Here is a 9,869-nt window from a genome sequence, read left to right on the forward strand (position 1 = left end):
CAGAGGGGTTGTTTTACTGCTGTGTTTGGCCCTGCTGCAGCCGCGTCTGGCAGCTCGTGTCCAGGGCTGGGCCCCCAGGTCAGGAAGGGCTCTGGTGAGGTGAGAGGCTCAGAGAAGAGCAGGTGATGGGTGGGAGGAGCTCGGTGCATTTGGTGGGAGGTGGGCAGCAGATGACTTGAGCCTGGTCTGGAAGCAGTGGTGTGGGGCCCGGAGGTTAATGGGCCCAGACTGGGCATTGGGCACAACAGGAGCAGGGAGCAGCGTTTCTTGCTGGCCCAGCTACCAAGGGCCTGAGGGTTCTCCAGCCCCAACCATTGTTAAATCAGGCCCAGATGTTTCTCTGCACAATGTGCTCTGGGAATGACTGGGGCAGCGCTGTGGCCCATGTCCCACAGCAGCTCAGGCTAGAATGGGGGTGCATCTCTGGGGCTGTGCTCTGAGCCGGGGGGCCCTGCTCAGGCCTGGGAGTGCTGGGGCCTGCCCGGCTGCTCCTGGTCACTGTTCAGCCAGGGCTGCAGCAGCTCCCTGGTGTCCAGAGCAATACGGCCCCAGACCCAGCCTTGCCGATGCACACGGCTGCCAAGACAGCAGGGACCTCCTCTCCCACTGCATTTGCTTCCTGCCCTGCCTTGCTAGTGCCGCACCGTAGCGTGTGCGTGGGAATACGCTGCTGCTCACAGCCAGCGCTCCAGGGTCGGAGAAGCTCTTGGCTGCAGACCAGCACGGGAAGGGACATTGTCTCACCACCGGGGGACACTTTTGTTTCCAGAGTAGAGGTGCGAGTGCCATGTGCTGCCTGTTGGCCAAGACAGCTCGGCCAGGGAGGGGGCGTTAAAGCCCCCCCCAGGCAGCAGGTACTGGAAGTCGGGCACGAAAGCAGGAGCCTCCCTCAGCTCTGTGCACCTCAGCCCCACACCCTTCCTGGGGCCGCCTAGGAAGCTGGGCCAGGCTGGTAGAGGGTGCACCCCCCCCTGGGATCTGGCCACATGCCTCTGCTCTCCACCCAGCCTGTTCCCATTTCCGCCTGCTGGTGGGCAACACCTCACCCCTTCCCTTTTGGCTCGATGGGCCTTTCTGCCTCGCCCCAGCTGGGGAGCCAGGGGGTGGGGGGAGCTTCTAGGGCGGGTGAGAGGTAGGCCCAAGGCAGGCTAAAGACCTGTTGGGGTCCTTGGGCCTTGCTGCCTGATTGTCAGAAATGTCCCCCTATGCAGGCCTAAGTCTGGGGGCACCAACCCAGCCCTGTGGGATGGGGGCAGCGTAGCTGGTGAAGGCTGGGAGGATCTGTCTCCTGGTCCACACGGCCTGCGGCTGGCGAGAAGAGGCTGCTCGGCCCTGCTCCACGAGGGACGCTGGGCTGGGGGCTTGCTCCATGGCTCTCATCAGTGCAGAGGGACAGGGCAAGTGGTCCCTTCACCCTAACTAAACTAGTGCAGCCAGCACGGCCAGGGAGGGAGTCCAGGAGTCACAGGGCAGGAGCTGGGAGTGCAGGGCTGGGCGGGTGTCCGGCCTTGGGGGGGTGCACCCTGCCCAGAGGAGGGGTCGCCCTGCCAAGGAGGATGACGACGACGACGACGACGGGGATCACCCTGCCAGGAAGGGGGGCTGAAGGGCTGGGGCCCACGGCAGGCTGACTAGGGGCTCCCTCCCTCACTAGGGGCACGCTGTGGCAGGGGGGAGGCTGCGAGCTGGCAGGGAAAGCTGCATGCTCTCCCCATCCCATCCCAGGAGCAGGGCCAGGGCTGCTGCATCCCTGTGGGCTGGAGCCTGCTGGGCACAGGGTCATTGCAGACCAGTGCTGGATGCTTCCAGTAAGCTGTTTTATTTGGGCTCTGCCGTGGGGAGTGGTGAGGGCTGGCAGCTGTGCTGCCCCAGGGGCTGGTTCACTTGGGCATGGGGCAGCTGCCCAGGGCCGTCCGGTCATTGGGCCAGGCCAGGCCCTCCCTCTCCCACAGGGCTTTGAGCCGCTGGTAATACACCTGGCAGCTGAAGCCCTCCTTGAAGCCACACTTGACGTGGGTCTTGAGCGAGTGCAGGGTGGGGAAGACACGGCAGCAGGCTGCGCACTTGTAGCCGTTCTGCGGTGCCGGCAGCCACCGGCAAGCCCGGAGGACGTCACGGGCCGTGATGCGGTCCGGGGCCCCCTCCGTTGCAGGGCTGGCTCTGCGGGGGCCCTCTCTGGGAAGAGCCTTCTCCAGGGAGCAGGAGGAGCAGCAGGTGCTGTCTGGGAGCACCTCGGGCAGGCCGGCATCTCTGGCGCTGGCTGGCGGTGTGTCCGGGCAGCTGCAGGCCTCCAGCGGGCGGGCCTTGGCCTTGCACACGAAGTAGCTGTAGGGGGAGAACCAGGGCCGGTAGATGGTGCAGTTGTGCCCCAGGGGCTCGCAGCTCCCCACGGCACTGGAGGGACAGGCTGCCAAGAGAAGAGGCTGGGATGAGCCTGGGCCCTGTGAAGGGCAGGGTGGGGCAGGGAGGCTGTGGTCTGGGCTCACTCCCCTCCCCCCAGTCAGTACCCCCCTGGGAAGGGAGATCTTCAGTAGCGTCCAGTCCTTCCCCCCCACACCCGCTGGCCACAGGGGGAGCACCTGCCCCGCTGGCTTCCTGGTGCTGGCTGGCGCTTTGTTCCAGTGCTCCCTGGGGGCCTGCCCCTCGCTCTGTCCTCCCACCATTCATGGGGTGCGCACTGGCCAGATGATGTGGGGCAGCAACCATGTCTGTCACAGCTGGGAACTGGCAGCATCTCAGGGGATTGCTCTGTGTGTTCCTGGCACCCCTGGACCGCCAGGCACAGTGCCTGGAGGGACAGACATGGTGGCCGCTGGGATAAAAAGGCCCCTTCCCACCCCAAGGGAAACACATATCTTGTGCCCCACTGGGTCGTGGTACCCTTAGCCCCTCTCCTGCGCTGCTCTGCTTCAGAGAGCCTCGTTTCTGCAAAGTAAGAGACGGCTGGGCCTCTCTGGGGCTCAGCGGTTGTGGCCCTGGGGGTGGGGAGCAGGGCAGCTGTGGGGTACAGGCCCCAGGGAAGCAGAGGGTGCCCTGGCCTGGGAGGGCTCCCAAGGGAGCAGTGCGGCTCAGGCCGTTCCTCTCCTGCATGGACTGTGGGCAGGACAGGGCTGTCCAGCCACAAGTCCTGGCCCTTCACCCAACCCGCAGGGGCTCAGAGGGCAGTGCTGACCCCTAGCAGTGATGGCGCATGACAGCCCCCAAGGCCTGGCTCAGGCACAGTGGGGCAGACAAGTGTATGAGGGAGGGGGAACCACAGCCCCAGCCTGAGATCCTGCGCGATGCCTCTGGGCACACGCCTGACAGGCTCGTGCGTTTCCCTCAACCCTGTTTCACAGAGAGGAAGGAGACCCAGAGCAGGGCAGTGCCAGGCCCAAGGTCACCTGCCAAGGCCTAGCCCTGCTGGAAGCAGCTCACTGGGCCCAGCCAGTTTTGCCTAGGAAAGGCGGCATGTGTGAGTCAAGACTGGGCTCGTCTCCTGGCTTCTGCTACTGACTTCCTGTCAGAGCTTGTCCAACTCACTTAGGCCACAATTTTCAAAGGTGGCTTTGAAAACCCACTTTAGGAAAGCTGGCCCCTGGGTCTGCAAGTGCTGGGGGCCACAGCTTCCCTGAGCTTGCGGGGGTGGGAGGCAGTGAGTACTCAGACTCACTGACAGTTGGGCCCAAGAGCCCAAATCAGCTTATTTTGGAAAACAGTGGCAGTGTGACTCAGTTTCCCCACCCGTACAGCAGGGATCCTATTCCCCATCTCCACTTCAGTCGCTGGCGTGAGCTGCTGCCAGGGAGGTGAGAAGGGGCTGGAGAAGTGGGGTGTTGTTCTGTTCCAGGCTATGTGAGGGCTGGCAAAGAGGTCCCACTGCAGACCTGTTACCTGGCAGATTGGGTGTGCTCCTCGGGGCTGGCACATCGCGGACACTCTTCCTGGCACAGCTGGGCAGCCGTGGCCCAGAGATCGTCAGCAGGGAGAAGTTCTCCATCCCCTGCCAAGGGCAGCTGGTGCAGGGAGCAGGTCCTGGCTGGGGCGTTTCTGGGGCTCTGGCTGGATTGCCCAGGGCCTGGGCTTTGTGACCTCACCAGCTGAGCTCACAGGGCCCTAGCTGCCGGGAGGGCTCAGCGCTGTGGGAAAGGCATTTCAGTGGCTTTAGGAGGCCGAGTAGCAACAGTTCCTGGCACGCTGCTTTCTGTAACTCCCGGGGCCTTTGCTTGTGTGTGCGGTGACTGAGCGAGGCTCCTGCCGTAGCCCTGAGCGGGCGCTGGCTCAGTCTGGAGAGGGACGTTATCTCTGCTGCGACAGAAGCCGCTCTACACCCCAGTCGCCTGTGTTGCCCTTCTCTGGTCCTGGGCAGGTTGGGCCAGGGGAGCAGTGGACCCTGGGGTGGGATGGCTAGAATTGCAAATGGTAGTCAAGGTGCAGGCTCGGCAGAGTGACATCTGGGCGGGAAATTGGCTGGTGGGCCATGAATGCAAGGCTGGGACAGGGAGTCGGGGTGTGGGTTGCAGAGGGGTGAGGCAGGCAGTTGGGGGACAGTGGGGGGCAGGGTAGGGAATCGGGGTGCAGGTTGCAGGGGGTGAGGCAGGCAGCCAGCGGGACAGGGGAGGGAGTTGGGGTGCAGATTGTGGGGGGCAGAGAAGGGAGTTGGGGTGCAGGTTGCAGGGGGTGAGGCAGGCAGGCAGTTGGGGGGCAGGGGAGGGAGTTGGGGTGCAGATTGTGGGGGGACGGTAGAGAGTTGAGGTGCGGGTCGCAGGGGGGTGAGGCAGGCAGGCAGTCGGGGAGCAGGGGAGGGAGTTGGGGTGCGGATTGTGGGGGGGCAGAGTAGAGAGTTGAGGTGCGGGTTGCAGGGGGTGAGGCAGGCAGTCGGGGGGCAGGGGAGGGAGTTGGGGTGCGGATTGTGGGGGGCAGGGGAGGGAGTTGAGGTGTGGGTCGCAGAGGGGTGAGGCAGGCAGGCAGTTGGGGGGCAGGGGAGGGAGTTGGGGTGCGGGTTGCAGGGGGGTGAGGCAGGCAGGCAGTCAGGGGGCAGGGGAGGGAGTTGAGGTGCGGGTCGCAGGGGGGTGAGGCAGGCAGGCAGTTGGGGGGCAGGGGAGGGAGTTGGGGTGCGGGTTGCAGGGGGGTGAGGCAGGCAGGGAGTTGGGGTGTGGATTGGGGGGCAGGGTAGGGAGTCGAGGTGCGGGTCTCGGGGGTGAGGCAGGCAGTCGGGGTGCAGGTTGCAGGGGGGAGGCAGGCAGTTGGGGGGCAGGGGAGGGAGTTGGGATGCAGATTGTGGGGGGGAAGAGTAGGCAGTCGGGGGGCAGGTTGGGGGAGTGGTGGGAAGGAGGGTGCAGGTGGGAGTGAGGAAAGGGGCATGGGGGTGCTGGATCTGGACTCCACTTACCTCAGGATGCTCACAGCTGGTGCTGCAGCGTGGCTAAGGCAGGCGGCCCTGGCCCTGGCCCTGGCCCTGGCCCTGGCCCTGGCCCTGTGCTGCTCCTGCCACACACGTGGCTCTGCTGTGCCACACGCTGTGCAGAAGCACTTGAGGTGTAGCCCTGGGATCAGGTCAATGCACCCCTGCATCTGGCAACAGTCCTCTCTGGCTCGGAACCCCACGTGTGCACCGCCCACGCACGCCAGCCCCCGGGCTTGTGAGCACCAGCTCCCTACACACCCCCTGCCCCACACCTGTGTGTAGCCACGCCCCCTGCCCCACACCTGTGTGTAGCTGCGCCCCCATGCGCCCTCCATGTTCTCCTCCACTCACCCACCCTCTGTTCTTCTCTTCCAGTTGACCAAAGCATGTTTGAGAATTCCAACACCACCGTTGCGCCCAAGCGGCCACCCAGCCGGTCTGCCTCCAAAGCCTCTCTGGGCCCATCCCAGGCGGAGCCAGGCCTGAGGGGGGGCAGCAGCCAGCACCTCAAGAACCTGAGCAAGGCCGTTGGGGCCAAGGTCAATGACTTCCTGCGCTGGAGGGAGCCAGCCAGCCTGGGCGAGGCGGGGGTGACGGAGGTCAATGCCAGCGCAGGGGCCCAGCTGGCAGGCGGGATGCTGGCGCTGCTGGGGGACCAGGCCCACAATGCCGGGTGAGTCCCCCCTTTGGGCGTGGTGCGGTTGCTTGCTTTCTGGTCCCCTCCTGGGCTGCATGGCTGTGCTGCACCTGCTGTGCATCGGCCCTGCCAGACGGATGCTGCTGTGCTGCCCTCCTCTGAAATGGGGCAGAGGCCAGGATCCGCTCCCCAAGCCACTCCTGTGTGCCCTACTGCAACATGAAGGAGGAGGCAGAGCTGTGCGAGGAACACTGCAGGGTCCTGCCCGCCAGCCCAGACAGCATTAGCCCTTCTTCCCTGGCCATCCCTCCGCTGACACCTCAGCTGTCGTGTTGGGAGCCTGGCGGTGCCCCTCTCGAGGGCCAGCAGCAGGGATGGCATATGCCAAGAGGACGGGGAGGGGTCACAAGCAGTGGGTAGCTGCAGCAAGTAGCAGAAGACCCAGAAATGAATACACTTACAAATTATTTCTGCACTGGTGGTTTCTGCCCCAGAGCCTGCCTGGCCAAAGTTGGAGCACCATACCAGTGGGACACCGAGGCACAGAGTGGCTGAGCGACTTGCCCAAGGTCACACAGGGAATCTATAGCGGAGCAGAGAATTGACCCCAGGTGTCCTAAGCTAGTGCCCTCTCCTGGCCCTCCATCCCCTTGCCATCCAGCCCGGGCAGCCAGCACAGCACACACGAGTGGTCCTGCTGCTGGGAGCGCTCGGCAGACAGGACCCCGGGCTACACAGACCTTTGGTCTGACCCCGTGCAGCCGTTCTGTGCCAGCTGGTACCATAGCAGTGCCTTAGCCCACAGCCAGGCTGGCACAGCACTCACAGAGGAGCACCCCCGGGACCCTGCTGTAGCTGTCAGCGCCACGTGGGGTGTCACTGTTGCTCACTGAGTAGCCATTGTACTTGCAGGCATGTGCTGCTGGAGCCCTTTCCCCGGCTCGACCCACCACCGCCAGCCACCAGGAAGCGCACGCCCCGGGCTCTGAAGAGCCCTCAGGACATGCTGATCTCCTCCCAGCCGGCGGTGAGCAGCCTGGAGGGCAGCAGCAAGGGCCAGGCCGTGCAGGGGGAGCAGCGGGGGCTGGCACGGGCCTTGTCTCAGCCGGAAGGCAGTGCTGAGCTGAGTGGCCCTGGCACAGCGGTGCCAGATGGGGCCTGGCCCTCCCGCAGCGGCACCCAAGCAGTGCCTGACCTCATCCACAAGGAGAACCTAGACGGCCTGCTCCAAGGTGCTGAACAGCCTGCAGCCTCCCTGCCCTGCCCAGAGAAAGCCGCCCTCAGGCTCCGCCATGCTCCAGCCAGCTGCCTGCTGGAGTGCCAGCCCACGAGACAGCCCTCTGGCCTAGAAAGCGAAGGGCCCCACCCAGACCTCCTGTCCTTTGAGTAGCAGCTCCTGCTCCATGGCCCAGGGCAGACAGCCACTCCCCGCTCAAGCCTGGCGGGGAGCAGGGGAATCCTGACCTCACTATGGCGCACCCAGCCGAACTCTGAGAGAAGTCTGGCTCCTGCCTGTGTGTGGCTCCCACCAAACAAGGGCAGAGCCTGGGGATGACCCTTGGGGTTTTCCACCCAGCCACTGCCTCCCCTCCCAGGCCGTAGCGCGGGCTGGGCCTGCAAGTGGGCTGATCGAGGCCAAGCTCGTGCAGGGACTTCAGCCAGGGCTACCTTGTCTCCCATCAGGGCCCCCTGCCATGGCCTGCACCCCTGCCTCCCTCCCCCCCATGTGCTATTTGCCACTGGTCCTCTCGAGCGTTTCCCTGCACAGCTTGGCTATGTCTACACGTGCAGCCGACATCGAAATAGTCTATTTCGATGAATAACGTCTACACGTCCTCCAGGGCCAGCAACGTCGATGTTCAACTTCAACGTTGCTCAGCCCAACATCGAAATAGGCGCAGCGAGGGAACGTCTACACGTCAAAGTAGCACACATCGAAATAGGGATGCCAGGCACAGCTGCAGACAGGGTCACAGGGCGGACTCAACAGCAAGCCGCTCCCTTAAAGGGCCCCTCCCAGACACAGTTGCACTAAACAACACAAGATACACAGAGCCGACAACTGGTTGCAGACCCTGTGCCTGCAGCATAGATCCCCAGCTGCCGCAGAAGCAACCAGAAGCCCTGGGCTAAGGGCTGCTGCCCACGGTGACCATAGGGCCCCGCAGGGGCTGGAGAGAGAGCATCTCTCAACCCCCCCAGCTGATGGCCGCCATGGAGGACCCAGCAATTTCGACGTTGCGGGACGCGGATCGTCTACACGGTCCCTACTTCGACGTTGAACGTCGAAGTAGGGCGCTATTCCTATCTCCTCATGAGGTTAGCGACTTCGACGTCTCGCCGCCTAACGTCGAAGTTAACTTCGAAATAGCGCCCGACGCGTGTAGACGCGACGGGCGCTATTTCGAAGTTGGTGCCGCTACTTCAAAGTAGCGTGCACGTGTAGACGCAGCTCTTGTGTCCAGCCTGCGGCTCTGCCTGGGGCTCCAGCCCCTTTCCCTGAGTGTGCAGCGTGAGGGGCGCTGGGTTGGGGGTCTCTGGCTGAAGCCAGCCCTCTTTGCACACAGGCCACCCATGCCAGGGCCTTCTCCTGGTCCCCTGGGTTATGTTTGGTCTGTAGAAGGGGTGGGAAATTGTGGCTCAAGTGCCTTCAACTTGCACAGCTATGTCTCTGACCTGCCAAAGGGGCCAGCCATGCCATCTCTGTATGTACGCCCACATGCGCCAGCTGCCTTTGCAGGCTAGGCACTGCCGTGGAGGCCAATCTCCCATTCTGATAGGCCACAGAGCCAGAGAAGCAGCCTCTCTCCGGCATGCCAAGAGTGTCACCATGAGCCTGAAGCTGGGAGCTGGCTGGGCAGGCCCCTTTCCCTGCATGGCTCTGGCAGGGAGCACCATGGACAGAAGGGTGCACGTCACGGCCGTGTGTGAGCCTCACTGTGCGTCTCCAGGAGAGGAACTCCTCCTCCCTTGAAACAGACTCTGTCCAGTCACTGCTTGTGGAACAGCAGCAACTATCAGTTGGAAAATCCCCAAAGGCCAGGTTCCTGGCTGTGTGAACTGATGTAAGGCTGCTGGATGTCAGTGGAGGGGATTGGGCCCCCAGCCTCAGGGAACAGAGGGTAATGTGTATTTCCCATCCTATTGCCACTACAGCTGCACAGTGCTGTGAAACCTCCCTGCCTGTTCCCCTCCTTCCCTGAGCTTAAAATCCAATTTCCTGGAGCCCACCATTATCCCACCTCCCTCACCACGGCCATGCTCTGAAAACTCCAGGGCTGGAAATATTTGCCAGTGCACCGCTCCAGCTGAATTTCAGCCCTGGTTCAGCCCCTTGCCTTGCCGGCACCGAGGGAAACGCACATTTCCATTGCCAAGCTGCCAGGAGGGCCCAGGACCTCTTTTCAGCTACTCCACTCATGCAGTTCTGGGGGTGGAGGCCGTTTTGTACCATCCACATCCACCTCAGCAGCCGCCCCAGGTCACGAGGCTGTGGGGACTGCTGGGCCCTTGGCTGCAAAACAGACACGTTGGACAAGGCTGGTTTGGTCCGGGACGTTTTGTCTAAAAGTCATGGACGGATCCCGGGCAATAAACAAAAGTTCACAGACTGCCTTGACCTGTGATACATGGGGGGCACATGGGGCCCAGCTGGGGGGGTCGCTGCTTGAGGGGGCACGTGGGGGGCCCGGGGCTCCAACTGCGGGGGGTCGCTGCGGGAGGGGGAGGGGGAGGGGGGCAGGGGCCGCCGCTGGGCCCAGCAGGTCGCACGCACGCGCGGCGGGGGTGCGGGAGCAGCGGCCGGCGCGGCTGTCTCGGGCAGGCCCCGTGAGCCCGGGCGGCGCT

At 63.9% G+C, this 9,869-nt stretch overlaps 2 protein-coding genes across 11 annotated transcripts in view; one reads left to right on the forward strand and one right to left on the reverse strand.

The window, feature by feature from the left end:
- NOS1AP (nitric oxide synthase 1 adaptor protein) overlaps window positions 1–9,634 on the forward strand; it is a 61,974-nt gene extending 52,340 nt beyond the window's left edge. For all 10 annotated transcript variants that reach the window (XM_075002858.1, XM_075002859.1, XM_075002867.1 and 7 more), the window contains 2 exons: window positions 5,762–6,059; window positions 6,936–9,634. In XM_075002858.1, the coding sequence (XP_074858959.1) occupies window positions 5,762–6,059; window positions 6,936–7,413 (776 nt within the window). In that variant the 3' untranslated portion in view covers window positions 7,414–9,634. The remainder of the gene's footprint in view (window positions 1–5,761; window positions 6,060–6,935) is intronic.
- SPATA46 (spermatogenesis associated 46) lies at window positions 1,794–4,301 on the reverse strand. Its single transcript, XM_075003338.1, has 2 exons — window positions 3,874–4,301; window positions 1,794–2,407 (listed from the first exon to the last, which is right to left on the reverse strand). Exons 1-2 carry the CDS (start codon window positions 3,977–3,979, stop codon window positions 1,881–1,883), a joined length of 633 nt encoding a protein of 210 aa, XP_074859439.1. The 5' UTR covers window positions 3,980–4,301; the 3' UTR covers window positions 1,794–1,880.
- Window positions 9,635–9,869: the final 235 nt, after the last annotated feature.

This window comes from Carettochelys insculpta, chromosome 9, assembly GCF_033958435.1.
Source record: "Carettochelys insculpta isolate YL-2023 chromosome 9, ASM3395843v1, whole genome shotgun sequence".
Classification (NCBI taxonomy): Eukaryota; Metazoa; Chordata; order Testudines; family Carettochelyidae; genus Carettochelys; species Carettochelys insculpta.

What these genes read in the sequence shown, in the direction of transcription:
- SPATA46 (XM_075003338.1), bottom strand. Translation starts at nt 3,979, where the DNA reads ATGGAGAACTTCTCCCTGCTGACGATCTCTGGGCCACGGCTGCCCAGC. An exon ending in GAGCACACCCAATCTGCCAG is followed by an intron (nt 2,408 to 3,873) that starts GTAACAGGTCTG and finishes TTCTCTTGGCAG; the next exon opens with CCTGTCCCTCCAGTGCCGTG.